The sequence below is a fragment of the Phaethon aethereus genome (genome assembly GCF_964289735.1).
Source record: "Phaethon aethereus genome assembly, chromosome: 1".
Taxonomy (NCBI): domain Eukaryota; kingdom Metazoa; phylum Chordata; class Aves; order Phaethontiformes; family Phaethontidae; genus Phaethon; species Phaethon aethereus.
Genome location: NC_138575.1, coordinates 210,804,856 through 210,822,033, shown reverse-complemented (window position 1 = coordinate 210,822,033; position 17,178 = coordinate 210,804,856). Strand labels below are relative to the sequence as shown.

Sequence of the window (17,178 nt, the reverse complement as noted above, 5' to 3'; positions counted from 1 at the left end):
CCGAAGCCCCGACGCCCGCAGGACGCGTGGTTGCTCTCTCTTGTTTTTCACTTCCAAATACGTGCCGCTCCCGTGGCACCGCAGAGGGGCAGTTCCCAGGGTCCGGGCCCCACACAAGCGATCTGGACCAAATCCGCCACGCGTCAGCATCCTGGGTGGAGGGACTGATGCACAGAGACAGCTCCGGCGCTCCTCGCAAGATGTTCCGAAGGCATCGCAGTTCTCCAGGGCGGACGCGCCGAAGGGGGTTCGTAGGCATCTCGCAGCAGCCCCGGGAGGGATGTGCGCGGGGCTGCCTGGGGGGGCAGGCTCAGCCGGACTCTCGGGATGCACGTGGAGGTTTCAGGGGATGTGGAGATGTTACTGCTGAACATCGCAGCTTTCCTTCGGGAAATGAAAGCTTGATGGTCCCCAGTGCCATTTTGTTCAACGCCGATAGGTGTATAACTGGCTTTAAAGGCCAGATGTGGTATAAATGTGCTAAGGTGAGAGTACGTGCCTTGCACAGCCTCCTTGTCCTGGAAACCATTAGGAGGATGGCTGCATACTTGGGTTTTCACACAGAGACTATCTGCTAATGTAATAGTCCCAGTGGAAACTTTAGTGCTCAGGAATATTTTGCGGATTTGGGAAAAATCCCAGGAGGATTTTTGGTTTCATACAGCAATTGCTTTTTGGCAGCTTTGGGATAGATGTAATCTGGTTCCCATTTGTATCCTGAATTTTTAAATGGAACAGCCTGCCTTCAGCTCAAAGCAGAAGTAGAAATAGATGGAAGTAGATAGAAAATAATAGTAATAACAACAAGAACAACATCACCTCTAAAAAAACCTGTTAGGGCAACTTTTCTATTGAGGTGTTGCATTTAGGAAATGTATCTGTTCTTTTTTTGGTCTTTTAAGTGACTTTTTCAGTAGGTGTAGGACTGCTTTGGGTATAAATTTGGAGGAAATCTACAGAAGCTGGTGAAATCACGCCGGATTTGGACCAGCGGGGGTGAGAGCAGAGTTTTGCCTTGCAGTAAAGCCTGTCCTCGGTGCAGCAGCAGGTCCTGCAGCGGTTGCTGGCATGCCCGCTTGTCGCTGCCTCTCGGTGGCCTTGCCGTGGCCCTGGCCTGTCCCGCCGCCGTGCGTGGCCGTGCCTGTCCCCACGTGCCTCTGCACCACATCTGGAAGTTGTAGCGGGTCCTTCTTGCGCCAGCCAGGCGATGACGGGCGGCACGCGTCGAGGCAGCGCCTTTCGAGGAGCGGGGTGGTCTCAGGAAAACGGCGTGGCATTAAGTAATTGGGCAATGCTTGAGATTAGCTGCTCTGACCGTATCGTTTAGCAGAAATATAAATGTGCTTTAGACAACAGCATCTCCAGTGATCAAGGCTCGGGCTGGAAAATAATGAACTCCTTAATTCTTAATTTGATTTGATTTAATTTGATGAATAATTCTATGAATTAAATGGCTTTCAGTGAAATTCAGTCTCCACTTAACACCTAAACCAGCTGAAGTCATTAAGAAACTGTTCTTCCTCTGCCCTCCCTCCTCAATCTGCCTAAGGTGTGCGCAGATGTTTCGATGCAGTCCCTGCCGTGCTGGGGGACAGCACGTGGGTCCCCCGAGGTGCCTGGAGGGCGAGAGGCACCCGGGTCCCCCCTGGGGACCTGCCCTGGGCTCCTGCTTCCCACAGAGGTGGGGAGGCACGACTGCCCCCCAGGACGTGTACCTGGGGTGCGTGGGGGGTCCCTGCCCGTGGCATGTCCTGTCCCCTGGGACACGTGCCCCTGCCTCTGATGTGCCACATTTTTGGGCTGTTTCCGAGTCGCTTTGGAAGCGATGGCTCCACGCCGTTGGCTGTTACGGTGATTTTTCCCTGTTCTGAATCTGAGCTCAGCCATCTGTGAGCAGAAACTGAAGGCAATTATCTTGTTAGCGCTTCTGTGTATAATACCTTTATTAAATTTCTGCATTTTAAAAGTGGCTGAATATAAATTACATGTAATGATTTAATAACGGAAGGCTCCTAATTTTAATATATATTCTGGTGGGAAGACTGTTTCTTTTTCCTTCAGACATGACACTTAAGAGTAATGCAAAACACTCAGCATAGGGTTATCATGAGCAGTTCTTCACACGGATCAAATGAAGCCCTGTGGATCTTTAGCCTGTGGTTTGTTGCCTGTGTTAAAAAAATGGGAAAGCTCTAGAAATCTGAAGATCCATATGATAGAGTTCAATGCCTGCATTTTCAGTTAGAGAGTACTGTACAGTCTTTGTACTATTTTTGTTCTGTCCTTATCCCAGGCTCCTTTGTACGCTGCAAGTTTGTGGGAATGACTCAGGGAGAAAGCTATTTAACCTAAAGGACACCACTGGCAAAAAAAATAGATGGATAAAGAGCGATGTCAGTGACTGTGAACCGAGAGGAATATTTGTGTGTATCTGAGGAAGAGGATCCTGAAACCTCTTCCAAATGGGGTGAAAATAAAATCCTCTTCTTCACATGCTGTTTATTCAGTTCAAGAAGGGAGTTTTATAATACGGTTTCTCGAAGTAACGAGGAACTAGACTTAATGATCCACAGTCCTAGGTCCTATTTCACTTCTGGTTAATTAATGGAAGGGTTTAAATATCCAAGTGACACAGATCATGGCAGTGTTTTTCTGTAACGTGATCGTTTTTAAAGACAGTGAGTACAGCAAAGTTAATCATGGCTTAAACTCCTGCTTTGCAAGTGTCTTGTCTGTATGTTGTAGCTGGTTGATTTATGATTTACTTTTTTCCCCAGTGGAAAAAAATTAATCTTTCCCTAAGAATTTGCGTGATGAATTTTTATCTTGGAAGTTTTTTTATGGCTTGGAAATCAGATTTACAGCGTAGTGAAAATGTCTGCAGACTCTTCGCTGTGCTGACAAGCAGCGCGGCTGTAGCAGAAGCGTTTTCTCACTCACAAACTCCATGTCAGCCTTTGTGTTTCACTCTTTTACTGAGAGTTTCTTCCCTTATTTTCAGGTCTGAATAATTCTCAGAGACCAACGCTGATATGAGTTGTCATTGTGCCACTGGCACTTTGATCAAAGTAGAAATTTCAATTATTGATTCAATTCTTTGAATAAATTTAGGCTGGCTGCATATTGTAGACTCACTGTTACAACTGCAGAGGCAAACGTATAGCTCATAATATATAGAGGCCTTAAAAATGCTCATATTTCTGCAAACCCTAGCACAGCCCCCTAAAGAACATGCATCCCTTCCTCCATCGGGTTGATGCCCAGGTAACTGCTCGGTGCCTGGAGCTGCAATGAAAATACTCTGCCTACATCCTGCCTCTCCTCCGGGGGTGGACCTGGGAAGGAGGGGAAAACCAGCACATTATTCTAAAGTTAGAAAACCTGTAACCATCTGAGATGAAAGAGCTGGGACGAGCACCGTTTGCCCCCACACGCCCGCTCACCCGATTTCCATCGGGAAGGTGTGGAGGCGCGGGCATCCGTGGGTGATCTCCCGGGCAGACGGACTTGGCTCCGCTCTTTCATGTATCCAACTGATCTCATGCCAGGTTTGGGAGCCGCTTTCAAGCAGCCTTTGCTTCGCTTCACTCATAGATTTTTTTTTTTTTTTTTTTTTTTTTTGCTCATCTGCTTTGTTTTTTGCTGAGAGGAAGCATATATGAAAATATACGGAAAGTGTTCGTCCTTGTAGGCAGTTAAATTTGGATGTGTTAGCACGATTCCTTAGGAGAGATGGGGTTTGACTGCTTCCATTGCCTTTTCTCATTAGTCTTTTTAGAGCTTTCTTGGACGATGCACTTTTTGGAGAGTGAAATGACAGTACCCAGGCTGGGAGGCTCCAGGAGCTCTTCTTGATCAAGGGAATAGCACAACGTGGATCCCGGAGCTAATACTGGGATGAGGATTTCTTTCCCCAGAGCAGGGAGCGGCAGCGGGGGGCTCGGTCTGGTGAATCCTGCCAGGCACAGGGGTGAGGCTTCTCGCAGCTCTGATGTGGTAGATCCCCGGCTTTCATGTGGGAAACGAGAGGTGCTGCTCGCTCACATCTGGTGTGCGTTACGTGGGTTGGATTTCTGTCCTGCAAGACATTGCTCTGCTCCCGTGAAAATAATATTAGCGATGCTTGTTCAGTCCTTGCCGGGCTCAGGAGCCCTGGCAGCAATGCGGGGTTCCCAAGCAGAATTACGGGCTGCAGGGGTGAGTTGGCCACCCCAGAAGTGACCTTGTGCATTGACTGGGGAGCTGCTGATGGGAAACAATCACCAACGTCTGCCTGAGCCCCTGCACTTCGTCGGCGCCGGAGCTGCAAAGGAGTCCCAGTGCCGCCAGAGGAGAGGTACTGGGAGCATCCTTTGTGAGGCTGTTGGAAGTGCTGTCTCCACTTTTTGTACCTAAACCAAGAAGGTACAAACACACGAGTTACTTTTTTCTGAGCTGAAGGAAACCCAGATCTTCCTCTCGGCCTTGGGAGAGTGGCACGGCTGGTGTGGCTGGGGTACGGCCATACCCCCTCTTGAAACCAGGCTGATGCCTGGGAGAGCTACTAAGGTTCACGGCCGGGATGCACATGGAGGGATGTCCAGCCTCGATGGAGGGTTCCTGCACCAACTGGAGGGACTGATGGATCCACATTGCAGAATTCACGGCACAGCCTTCGGGCAGTCCCGGGGACCCTGGAGCACTTTGACCATCCTTTCGTTATTTCCCTTAAATAATTATTTTCCTTTCTTGTTGACCTGAGATTTTTATGCAGTGACAGGGCAGGGAAAATGTTTTAAATGTGGAATAAGGTATTTATATTCCTTTCCGGCTTGGCTATGAGACAGAAAGACAGATGTGGGCTTGGAAGTGATGTCATTTTTCTTCTGTCATTTTTGGACTTCCCTTACAAACCACGGCAGAGTTTATAGGAAAGTGTAAAGCCACCTTACTTACTTTTTAATTTCAGATGGTTGCTTTGGATGGCATTTGAAATGCCTTGGTCTTTTTCAAACTGCTCAGTCAGTAGGGTACAAATTGGAACAGGATATTTTGGAGGACAGCTCCATGTTTTAATTTGGCTGTGTGGCTTTTGGGTGGCAGAGGAGGAGCCGTACATGGCGGCAGCGCGGGCTGTGCCACAGAGTGGTACCTGTGCGGGCAACAGGGTGCGACACAGAAACTTGTCACCTGGGCATTGTCTCAAGGTGTTGCCTCTAAATAGCAGCAAACTGCCTTTGAATGGGCATTTTTTGGTGTTTTACTGAAGGTGAGAGCAGTAGGACAGTCTGGCTGCAAGAAAACCATCTTCTGACTATTTTTCTGAGGAGGAAATTTGCTTCTTGGGGATGCTGTTATTGCTCTAAAACCGTGGTTTTCCTGTAATGTCACAGCAATGAGCTTCCTATGAGGTTTTGCTTTAGATCCTTTTCAAAACCAGACTGCAACCACATCAGAAACTGGATGTATTTAAGCATTGCTCCTCTGTCTCTGGGTCCTTGCTGACTGTCTGGTGTTAATCTTGGCAAATGATTCATTGAAATAGTTCTGACTCTTCAAATGAATTGTGCTGCTGTGTAGTGACCCTCCAGGATAATATATCTGCTTCTGTATGACATAATGCATGTTTATCTTAAAAAAAAAAAAGGAAAAAAAAAAAGAAAAAAAAAAAGGAAAAAACAAATGAATTGGTGTCAGGCAATCACTTAGATGTGGCAGAGTCAGTAGAGATGCAGAAATGAAGGCCTGGAGCAGCTGCCCAATTCAGCAAGGACCGAACCCCGCCACAAATGTGATGTCTTACAGGGTTGGCTATGAGAGACACCACATATGTGGCAATTGAAGAGTTGATGTTTGCGGACCGGGCTGTATCCTGGCATGCTGGGGCCAAGGGGGCTTACCTGCTGTTGGGAGGGGGCGAGGAGAGGGCACAGCACAGCCAGCAGCTGCCTGCAGGCACCTACGGAGGTGATGGGGTGGGCTCTTCTTGACAGCAGCAGCAGCAACAAAACATGGGGCAGCAGCTGTGGTTTGTGGCTTGGGATGTTTGGGCTGGATGTGGGTAGAAAGCCCTTCCTTGGGGACATGTCCTTGGAGGGGTGATGGTCTCCATCCTAGGTTGCTCTCAACCGACTGCTTACCCTTGGCCCCTGGGCACCACTGCTCTGGCACCAGCATTCGGTTTTAGGGATGGAAATTGCGTTTTTCGTGAGCATCGTAGAAGAATGGGGAGGTTTGGGGCAGGAGCAGGTGCCTGAGCATCAGAAGGGAGCCTTGCACCCCAGCAGAGCTGGGCGTTAGCAAACCCTTCACCTCCGGAGAGGGGAGCTGGGATTTGGGAGGCTCCAGTGAGAGCAAGGGAGGACAGAAAAAAGGCTCGTGCCTTGCTCCAAATGGCTCGTGAGGCTTCACTGAGCTTTCAAGTGTTGTGTTACTGCCCATGATCTGGATTGTGGCCACAGGCCAAGCACTGATCTTTCATGAGCTGTTACCTGTTTTACACATAAACTGGCTTCTTGTGCCAGTTACAGCTGATGTTTGGCTAAAACCTACTGTGAATGAACATAAAACATTGTTACATCATTTTTAACATCATAAAACATCATTACATGATTTTATGATGATAAAACATCAACGTGGGTACAGCAAAGTGCAATGGTTTATACCTGGGTCGGAGCTACTTGATTTTGACTTTGATATAACAGGGATTGGCAACTGAGCAGTTTGGCAGATACCAGCATTTACCAGTCCTGATTTTAGTACAACGTTGCTTCGCCATGACCACAGCCCCCAAAGACAAGTGGTTAGGTGAGAATTTCTGCTCTTATTACACAAAAAAACCTCAAGTCTTTATTCTCCATTTTGCATCTTGGAAAATTTGAAACTGTGATCCAAGGGTGCCTACAGACTCAAAACGCAGAAGGCGAGTGAACAGTTATAACAGTTTATTTCTTTTCAGTTCTCTTTGGTGAGTGGTGAGGCTGAGCTGGTACTTGCGGGCTGTTCAAGTCGCCTGTAATGCTTGAAACCATTCGAATTCCTTGGGTGTGTGGTTTTTCTTTGTTTCACCCCAGCCCACTTTTTATTCATAAAACAAGCCCAGGCTCAAAACTCCCTTGTTTCATACAGGATTCCCGATTCCAAGGCAGGATGATGTGTGGAGGAGCAGTGCAGGGTGTCCTTAATGTTATTCTGTACCGGAATAAGGTGATAATGTTGGAAATTAGGGTTCTTGAGATTTTTGTTGGGTCTGTATCAGCATCAGCACGAATTCCAGAGCAGTCTACCACGTTCATTTTCACAAATATATTCGGCTTAGATCTACTCAAGTGAGCAATCTTCCCTTCCCGCTCTCCAAATATAGATAACTGCCGTGCACATTCATGCATAATATGAATGGTGAAGGGGTGAATTCATTAACATTTCGCAGAAATGCCTATTTTCTCTCCTCTGGGCACAGAAGAAAATAGTATCTGCATCTTCATGCCTGTAGAGAGGACGGACTGGATCCTGCCCCCCACTACCCTCCTGCTACCCTGCTCCATGCAGGGGTGTGGGGTTAGTGATGACCAGTACATAAGGAGGGCAAAGCAGCCTCCCTGTGTGATATATGCCAGTGAGCATGCAATTAGCTGAGTGCAAATCAGGTGGTGAGGATTTGATGGGTGGACTGTTGGGTGGATGAGGAATTGGTTGGATGATGGCATCCAGAGGGTAGTGGTCAATGGCTCAATGTCCAGATGGAGATTGGTGACAAGTGGTGTCCCTCATAGGCAGTGGGATCGAGTGCAGCCTCAGCAAGTTTGCAGATGACACCACACCAAGAGTGGTGTGGTTGACACGCCTGAGGGACAAGATGCCATCCAGAGGGACAAGCTCGACGAATGGGCCCTCATGAGGTTCAACAAGGCCAAGTGCAGGGTCCTGCACCTGGATCGGGGCAACCCCAAGTATGAGTACAGGCTGGGGAATGAAGGGATGGAGAGCAACCCTGCCCAGAAGGACTTGGGGGTCCTGGTGGATGAAAAGCAGGACATGAGCTGGCAATATGTGCTCACAGCCCAGGCAGCCAGCCGTTTCCTGGGCTGCATCCAAAGCAGCATGGCCAGCAGGTCGAGGGAGGGGATTCTGCCTCTCGTGAGACCCCACCTGCAGTGCTGCATGCAGCTCTGGGGCCCCAAGAAAGACATGGACCTGTTGGAGCAGGTCCAGAGGAGGCCATAAAAATGGTCAGAGGGGTGGAACAGCTCTGCTGTGAGGACAGGCTGAGAGAGTTGGAGTTGTTCAGCCTGGAGAAGAGAAGGCTTCAGGGAGACCTTATTGCAGCCTTCCAGTACTTAAAGGGGGTTTATAAGAAAGATGGGGACAGACTTTTTGTCAGGGCCTGTAGTGATAGGATAAGGGTAATGTTTTTAAATTAAAAGAGGGCAGGTTTAGACTAGGTATAATTAAGAAGTTTTTCCCACTGAGGGTGGTGAAACACTGGCAGAGGTTGCTCAGACAGGTGGTAGATGCCCCATCCGTGGAAGCATTCCAGGTGAAGTTGGACGGGGCTCTGAGCACCCTATCTAGTTGAAGATGTCCCTGCTCGTTGCAGGAGGCTTAGACTAGATGACCTTTAAAGGTCCTTTCCAACCCAGAGATTCTATGATTCTATGAGTCTGTCCCTGGCTGATGGTTTTTCCTGCAGAGCAGGGTGCTTGTGGTCCCTGAGCTCATGGGCTTCCTGTTGCACTGGGTTGGATGGATCCTCTGATGGGTTGGGTGGACACCTCACTGGTGCCACTGTGAGCCCTCTACGTCCTGCTCAAGCAAGTCCCTTGGCAGTGGCCCGTGCTGAAGGTCGATGGCCATTCCTGTAGTCTAAAACCTATGGCAACTGGTGATGTAAATGGAGAGTGATTCTGCTGTGTCCCTGCTGCACCAGGGTACTTGCGGCCAGGAAATGCTCACCTCCAAGGTTTGGACCTCAAAGAGCCTTCTCTTTACAAAAATAAAATAGTGCTCTGAAAAATAAGTGGGAAATGGAAAATCATAGAACAGCCCAGGTTGGAAGGGACCTCAGAAGATCATCTGGTCCAACCTTTTGTGGGAACGGGAGCCTAGTTGAGATTATCTAGTGCCCTGTCCGATCACATCTGGAAAATCTCCAGTGATGAGGGCTCTACCATGTCACTGAGGAGGTTGTTCCAGTGAATGATTGTTCTCACTGTCAAGAATTTCTTATGTCAAGATAAACCCTTTCTTAGTGTACGTTGTACCTGTTGCCCCTTATCTTCTCCATGTAGCTTCTTGTGAAGAGACAGCCTATGTCCTCTTTGTAGCTGTATTGGAAAACTGTGATGAGGTCCCTCCCTGAGCCTTCTCTTCTCCAATGAGAAAAGACTTAACTCCTTCAGCTTTTCCTCACAGGGCAAGTTCTACAGCCCTTTGATCATCTTCCTGGCCCTCATTTGGACGCTCTCCAGTCTGTCTGTGTCTTTCTTGAAATGTGGGGTCGAGCCGATGTCATTCCTGTCTTAACACTGCTGTGATGCATTTTGTATGAGCTTGTTAAAACAAACTCCACTGGAGAAAGTCATCCCTGAGAGCAGATTTAGGATGGCCCTTGTAGCTTGCCAGGAGAGCTTGTTCCTGCTCACTGATTGTGAAAGGAGCTGGGGGACTAGTCCAGCCGTCAATGTCTGTGGGATGCTGAAGTTCGGGCGTGCGGCTCCTGTGCAGTCAGTCTGCTGGATACGTTCCCATGGCCCTTCAGCTACATCCTCTCCCTGCTATATTAAGAACATCTGGACAAAGTGATTTATAAACTCTCTCCCTTGATAGCGTTGACTGTATTTTATGTCTCAGTAATTTTCTCTGTTACTGAATGGATTTTGTGGTAAAGCCTTTCCCAGACGCTAGCCCTGTTGAAGTGTGGCTGGGTCCTCACCTACCCTTCCTTCTTTTTATCCTCTCCGTCTTTCAGTTTTACTCTGTCCCTGTTGGCTTCATTTCCCAGGGCCGTGCCTTGGTTTGTGAGTTTGTCACTGTTAGTTCTTAGAAGCCGGGCTGTGCCAGCCTCACTTTGTATTTGATCTGGGCACCTCAAAGGCCATGTTGGGTCAGTGCATGGAACAGCACTGATGACTTGTTGGCTGCCTCTTGTTCCTCAAAGCTGATGTGTTATTTGGATGGTGAAGACAGCAGAGGTAGTTGCCTCAGTGGCCTCAGCAGGCTTCTCAGATGCCTAACTATGCTCAAGAAAACTTTTTGGACTTCTGTCATAAGTCATGGCTTTATATTTTGTTATTCAAGTGGTTTATTTACTGACATCCCATTTTTCTTTCTTGCAGGCTCCACATCTGTTTGCTACAAGCCTACTAGCCCAGGCCAGGTACTGGAAGACACTGTCTTTCTTTACCAGGATCACCAGTTGTTTGCTGGCAGGCATGAAGTTTCTCCGCTAACAGCTGAAGCGATCAGTACTAAAGAAAAAGCTGGTAAGTATGTGGCCACACTTCCATACGAACCCACCACATTTACTTCCAGGTTTTTCCTGAAGCATAAATTGAGCAGTTTAGACCATTTACAAATAGTATTTACAGAGTTGAAGGCCAGCTTCTCGTCCTTGGTAGAGTCAAAGGGGAGTTACCTTTGACTTGAGTGTTATGACCCACCATGATTTGTCACCTGTGCTTGTGGAGGATGCAGCGTTTCTGCTTGTCCTTCGGGCCATGGCTGCTCTTCACTGCTCAGCTGGGCTGAGGTCCGTGGCTTTTTGTCGATGGAACAGGACCGCAGGCACCCTGTGGAAGGCTCACTGTGGTCAATCCTTTTGGACCTCAGTAATAGGCAACTAAAATACATCTGCCACATATAAGGATGCAGAGAGATGACTATCACAGAGGCGAAAATCCTGATATATGATAAAGAACTGCCTTGACTGTGTGACATTTCCTTTATCCACTTGCTTCAGGCTTTTATCTCCGGCATAGTCTTACAACACAGGCTGTGAGCTTTCTGGTACGTTAGGGAGACTTTTACTGATGTCTACAAAAATGTCCAGTATGGTGAGGCTTCTGTGCACTGCGATAACATGAATAAAACAGTAAGAGTTTACTGTTACTGCAGGGACATATAAAGTAGATGGATACTTGGCTGTTGTGCAGACAGGTGGATGGACGTGTCTGTGCGTCTTGCTGGCTCAAACACCAGCCTGGGAAGCTGACAGACCCTCTGAAAGCTGTTGGCCAGGCTGCAACTGCAGTGAGTCAGGCTGGCCGGCAGATAACAGTGTCTCAGGGGAAGCAGGTAAACTATATTTTGTAGGGCAGGTGTGTAGTGAAACAACCTGGGAATCTCTTCTGCCCCTCAAGCCCCACAATCATTTTTAAGGCTTTGCCACAAAAATGTTAGTGGAAACTCTCGTAGTCAAGAGTCAAAGGCTTTTCTTCCTCTGGGTTGTATGTAAGTTATCCCACAGCATGTGCAGTAACTGATGAAACCTCAGGGAAATACCAGACCTCAAGAGAAAGTTTGCTTTTTAACTACTTTCAAATGCCAAAAAATGAATGTAAGTCCTTCTGATGAACTCCTCTGAGAATTGGAAACAGCAGGAGAGAGAAAGTTGCCAAGAATGACCTCAAAAAAGTGAACTGAAAACAGCATCTCCTTCTTGCCTAGGGGCGTGGGAGGGCTCTGGCCAGAGCTGCCGGCTTTTTCTCACTTTTATCCGCACTGGGGTCTTTCAGGAGCAACCCTCTGGGCTCAGACACTGCTCAGGCAGGCATCTTGCACCGCCATTAGATGCATAGCTCCGGGCAAGCTCTGCTGTGTGTATAGTGCAAAAGTGGTGCCATTGCCTCTGAATGACCTCAGTAGCCTGTGTTAGGGTTATGTAGCTGATCCGTCTGTGCTGTTTTAAAAACACTGGCATTACATCTATGACCGTAACACCTTCCTTGTACTCACCCAGCAAAATTACAAAAGTTAGTATTGATTCCCTTAGAAATAGTGTTATTGGCCAGAAGGGAAATTGCAGTTTTACGGGAAGACGGCAGGGCACAGATTGCTCTTTAATGACACTTTTAGGACCTTTTTATTTTCAGTGTCATTTCAGAGTTTTTCTGCGATACATTCTGTGTTTTCTTTATGGTGGCAGGCAGTGCACTTAAGAGGGGATTTGACTCATCTAACTTTGGCTGTCAAAAATGAAGCGTCTCGTTTAGTAGTGCCATGCAGGCTGCCTCTATAAGCCGTGAAAGGCATTTCCTGGGGAGATTTACCCCATTCGTATCTTAGAAAAGACCAAGTTTCGCTGTGACATTGCGTGTCCACTCACTGACTTGGGAGGGGGTTCAGAGCCATGGATATAGGATGTATTATCATAATGTATTATCATAATGGAGGGGAGGGCCAGGAAGGGGACGGGAATATGTTTTTAGGGGTGACTGCAGACACAATTCCGGGTGGGGGGATGAGCAGGGGCGAAGTGCCCTGCCTCCTTTGGTGGCTTCCAGCCATGTCCCCTCAGCTCCTAGGGGACCCTGGCAGGGCACTGCCCCAGGGGTGCATCCTGGACATGGGGTCACAGCCGTGGGGTGTAGGAGGGGAGAACATGGGGGGATTGGACCTCTTGGGCAGCAGAGCTAATGGCTGCCTCTCTCTCTCCCTGCCCAGCCGAGGAGGCCCTCTGCCCCCTGCGCCCACCCAGCTTCCGCCGGGTCCCAGAGGCGGAGATGCGAGGGGCAGAGGAGGTGGCAGCCGGTACCGTCCTGCAGCGCCTGATCCAGGAGCGGCTGAGGTATGGCAACCCCAGCGAGAACATGAACCTGCTGGCCATACAGCACCAGGCGACGGGCAGCGCCGGCCCCTCCAACAGCACTGCCAGCACTCTCTCTTCCGCAGAAAACCTCGTGCCCGAAGAGCCGCCAATGGTCCAGCCGTCGGGGCGGCAGGAACCGCAGGGGCAGGAGCACCAGGGGGACGGTGCTGCGATGGAGAAGCAGCCCCGGGCCCCGCAGCCCCCGCACGGCACCGAGGAGCTCCCCACCTACGAGGAGGCCAAGGCCCAGTCTCAGTTTTTCCGAGGCCAGACGCCGGCCGCTGCTGCCACGCCGGGTTTTTATGGCGCGTCCGGCCAGAAGTCCAGGACGGAGGGGAGGCCGACGGTGAACCGGGCCAACAGTGGGCAGGCGCATAAGGACGAGGCGCTGAAGGAGCTGAAGCAGGGCCATGTCCGCTCACTGAGCGAGAGGATCATGCAGCTCTCGCTGGAGAGGAATGGGGCCAAGCAGCACCCCCCGGCCCCGGGGGGCGGGAAGGGCTTCAAGGCGGCCCCGCTGCCCAGCAAGGCCACAGACCCACGGGGGCCGCCGCCCGAGTACCCCTACAAAGGCAAGGCGGCAGCCCCCGTCAGCAAGGCACAGGAGCACGGGCTCTTCTACGGCGAGCAGCCGGCGCAGGATGTCCTCAAGGTCTCCTACGCTGTCCCGCAGCCTGCCCGGGCAGAGGTGGCCCTCGTCCGCTACCAGCCGCCTCCAGAGTATGGGGTCAGCAGGTAATGGCCGTCAAGGGGGGTGGGTTTGCTGGAGGGGCCTGATCCTGCCCTCGCTGGAGGAGCCATCTTCTGTGGGCTTGGGCCTCATGTAGATGCAGCCCCTGTGAGCTTCAGCCTCAGGCAGGCAGTGGGGCCATCACAGCCCCGCGTCCGGGCCTGCACGGAACGGCTGGCGGAGGCACCCGCATCTCCAGGAGGGCTGTGTAAAGCATATACGCTGCTTATGCCCCACTTAAATGTTCCCAGCGGAGCTCATGTGGGGCTTTTACCGTACCAGGCCCCTCATGCCCGGCCTCCTTGTGAGCACGGGTTTATTCCAAGCGCATTAAAAATAATCCAGAGCATTTACTTACTGTGCGCTGGCCCCTGTGAACAGCAGGGGTCCTGCCCAGCGCCCAGGCAGGATTGCCGCCTTCAGAGGTGAGCCTGTGCGTTGAGGGCTCCCTTTTCCTTCCCATACTTAAACGCAAGTGTTTCTCTGTCTCACCCCTGTCTCTTTGACCTCCCAGACAGTATTTTGCTGGATTTCGAAGGCTGTAGCTGTCTGGTTTGATTGTGGATTGTTTTCATGTTGCAAGCTGCCTCATTAGGTCTTTTCTGACCCCAAAACTCCTAAAGGTTTTTGTCAGCATCGACTTAAGTTGCATGCACTTACTTTGCCACAGTGCAGGCACAGAGGAAAGATAGCACAGCTGACCCCACACATCCCTTCCAAAATTCGTAAGGCATGAAATGAGGGAGCGAACACTCTGCCTTTCAGTATTTGCAAAAGTGATGGGTTTTGTGTCAAGATGGGGAGGAACTTGGCACTTGGAAATTTGGTGAATGTTGCAAGGCAGTTGGGACAAGTGGAGGGCCCGCACTGAGTGCCTGCTAGCTTTCCTTCAGCTACATGTGTGTTTTGATTACCAGCCTACCACTGTGCAAAGTTTATGCAATTTTTTCAGAGCAAGACGATATTTTTAAGAGCTCAGCAAAAATCTCTGTTTATGCTAAGAAACAGCTATATGAACTCGAGGGCAATGGGGTCGAGCTGGGGCTGTGCTCTCCTGCAGCCATTCAGGGTACTAACAAACATTTCTGGCACCAAGTAGATTTATCCCCACAGAAAAGGAGCTGGTTTGGGTTTTTTTATCACTCTTGGAAAATGCTGATTCAATACACATGGAGTCTGTTCTGCTGAGTCCCTGTAAGTGAGCAGACCTGGATGCTGCATGCAGTGCTGCAGCTAACTGGGAATGGCACTGGTGTCGAGTGGGAAACGCTTTGAGGCCACTTCTAAAACCTTTTCCAGATGCCTGATCAGCAAGGTTAATGCTGAGAAACCCCTTGATTTCAGTGCAGTTTTCCATGCTGGCAGCACAGGGCAGCCCCCAGCCTTACCCCAAGGTGCTGCTGGATCACCTGAGCAGCAGAGGGGAGAAACTCCCTGGCTCATGACAGCGGTTACTGCTCATTCCCGGTAAGGCAGCACGGTTTAACCCCCAAATCACACTGCAGAGGGGATGCCTGCTACCCCTGTGTGCTGTTTTCTTTGCATGACAGTGGGGAAATGTCCCTCCTGGCAGGTGCAGGGGCACCGGAGGATGCATTGTGCAGCAGAGGACTGGCAGCGTGGCGGAGCAGAGCCGCTGCAGTTCGCACTTCTTAAAAAAATCTTAGGTGATGTCTTTCTTGCAGCTCAGCAAGGATCTTAATACTGCTCGGTCAGCATATATCCCTGCTGGCTACTCCACCGTGCGTTTCCAGGGGTAAGTTAGGAGGCTGGCATAGCTGGGGGGTGTTTCACCAAACCTAGGTTTGGTCTAAGGCATATGGTCTCTCTTGTGCTTTCTCTAAGGTGGCTTCGGGTCCTGGTGTGAAGACGGGCATTTTGAGGTCCTTCTTAGATCCTTTCACATGGTGCCCGGATTTTGGGGGATGTTTCATCCCTCTGTGCTCCTGCTGGCTACATGTGAGGAGGCAATTAGCACTAGCAGGACAGTTGCCCACTTGCAGATGGTACCTTGTGCTATTGCTTTGCACAGTGCCAGCAGCTGGGGGGACGTTTGGCTGCACAGGAGATGTCAGACAGCGAGCCTTCTGGTCTCGGCAAAGCAGTGGCCTTCATCCTCATCTCAGGCTTGTTTCTATGATATTTTTTGATACAGAGATGTCAAACTTTCACTTTACTTGGGAGCACTGAAATATTCACCGCTGGCGTTACCCAGACTTGTCCTTAATTGGTATGAACTGGTTTGGTTTCTTCTCCTGTGCTGTACCTGTGCCAGTTTATAACTGGCCTCACAGGCTGCAGGATCTCCTTAAAGCCCTGTTACCTGGGAAGATTTGGGTGACAAAAGCCTTTAGGAAGTGGCAGTAATCCGAGTGTGCTCATCACTTGCCATTTCTCTATCTGGGGCAGCTGTGCTTCGGTGCATCCCTGCGCACGTCTCGGGCTGCGTTGCGGGATGGGCTTGCCCAGGTTTGGAATGAGCATGGTTAAAATGTAGTTTCACAAAATGGCCTCTGCCCCAAATACTCTTCTCTATGGAGAGGCTAAAGGCAGGTTACCTGTGTGGGGACGTCAGCCCCATCTCTGCTAGAGGACTGGGATGGAGGACCATCCTAGAGACTGGGATGGGGGACCTTGATAAGAGAGGTCAAGGTAGGTGATTACCTGGTTTCATAAGGTTAATGGAAGAGTAGGGTTTGGAGAGGCTGTTTTTTCTGTTAGAGGAGCAAGTGAGGTGAGAAATGCCAGCTTTCATCTCATCTGGAGGGCCTGGGAAAGAAGCTAATGGAAACTTTACTTTGCCCATGGTCAATGGGAATCTTATATATTCCAGCATCTCCTTCCCTCCGTCCTGGCCATATCTGTTCCCCAGCCCATCCATCCTGTCAGCCTCTGTACAGGGGCTGTGCAAAAGGCTTCTGCCTTCCAGGAAAGAGGGGAGAGAAGAACAGAGCTGCATCGGTCCAGAGGAAGCACCCACAGATACCAGGGATGGAAAAGACCCTTAGGGTCGTCAATCCCCGACTCCCCCCTAGTCCTTCTGTGATGGGGGGAAATGTGGCTGGAAACCCAGAAATGCTGGCAGGGAGCTGTTGAAGGAGATGGGATAACTGCAGCTGCTGTTTAACTTGCTGGCTTTCGTTTGCCCTTTTTTTTTTTTTCTTCCCCTCCACGTGGCTGGTTCTAAAGGGAATATTGCCTTTATAATCACCATAGTGAAATCTCACAACTTTATGGTAAATCTCAAGATATTTGGTATTATCCTGAAGACCTCCTAGAGTCATGTGATGCTGCAGTAATCTCAGCATTTATGTAAATTAGACTTAGCGACCTCTGCTTTATGAATGTCACAGATGCAGAGCTTGAACACTGAAGCTTAAAAGGCCAAATAAACAGAAGGCAAGTAAAAAGTAACTGATATTTGTTACTGTTTTAAAATATCAGTATTTTTAAGCCAGTTGCATGATGCTTGGGGCCCTGACTCACAACTTCTGTGTGCTTTCAGTTGGCCAAGTGTAATAATCTTTAGAAAACCTTTCCTTTCCTAGATGTGCAGCTGTTCCTGAATGGTGTCTTTGCTAAATTTGTTTAGGTGCATGTTCAGAGAGTCACAGCTTGTCAGGTAAAAGGTCTTGGAAATAATCTAATTTGGTCTTTTGCACAA

The 17,178-nt window shown here is 49.6% G+C and overlaps 1 protein-coding gene across 3 annotated transcripts in view; it reads left to right on the top strand.

Moving 5' to 3' along the window:
• Window positions 1–17,178, top strand: part of AMOTL1 (angiomotin like 1) — a gene marked incomplete at both ends in the record, with an annotated part of 71,808 nt that overhangs the window by 14,513 nt on the left and 40,117 nt on the right. For 2 of the 3 annotated variants that reach the window (XM_082007156.1, XM_082007157.1), the window contains 2 exons: window positions 10,314–10,460; window positions 12,640–13,519. In XM_082007156.1, the coding sequence (XP_081863282.1) occupies window positions 10,314–10,460; window positions 12,640–13,519 (1,027 nt within the window). Of the gene's footprint in view, window positions 1–10,313; window positions 10,461–12,639; window positions 13,520–17,178 lie in introns of those variants that run through there. The other variant, XM_082007158.1, reaches the window with a different exon arrangement.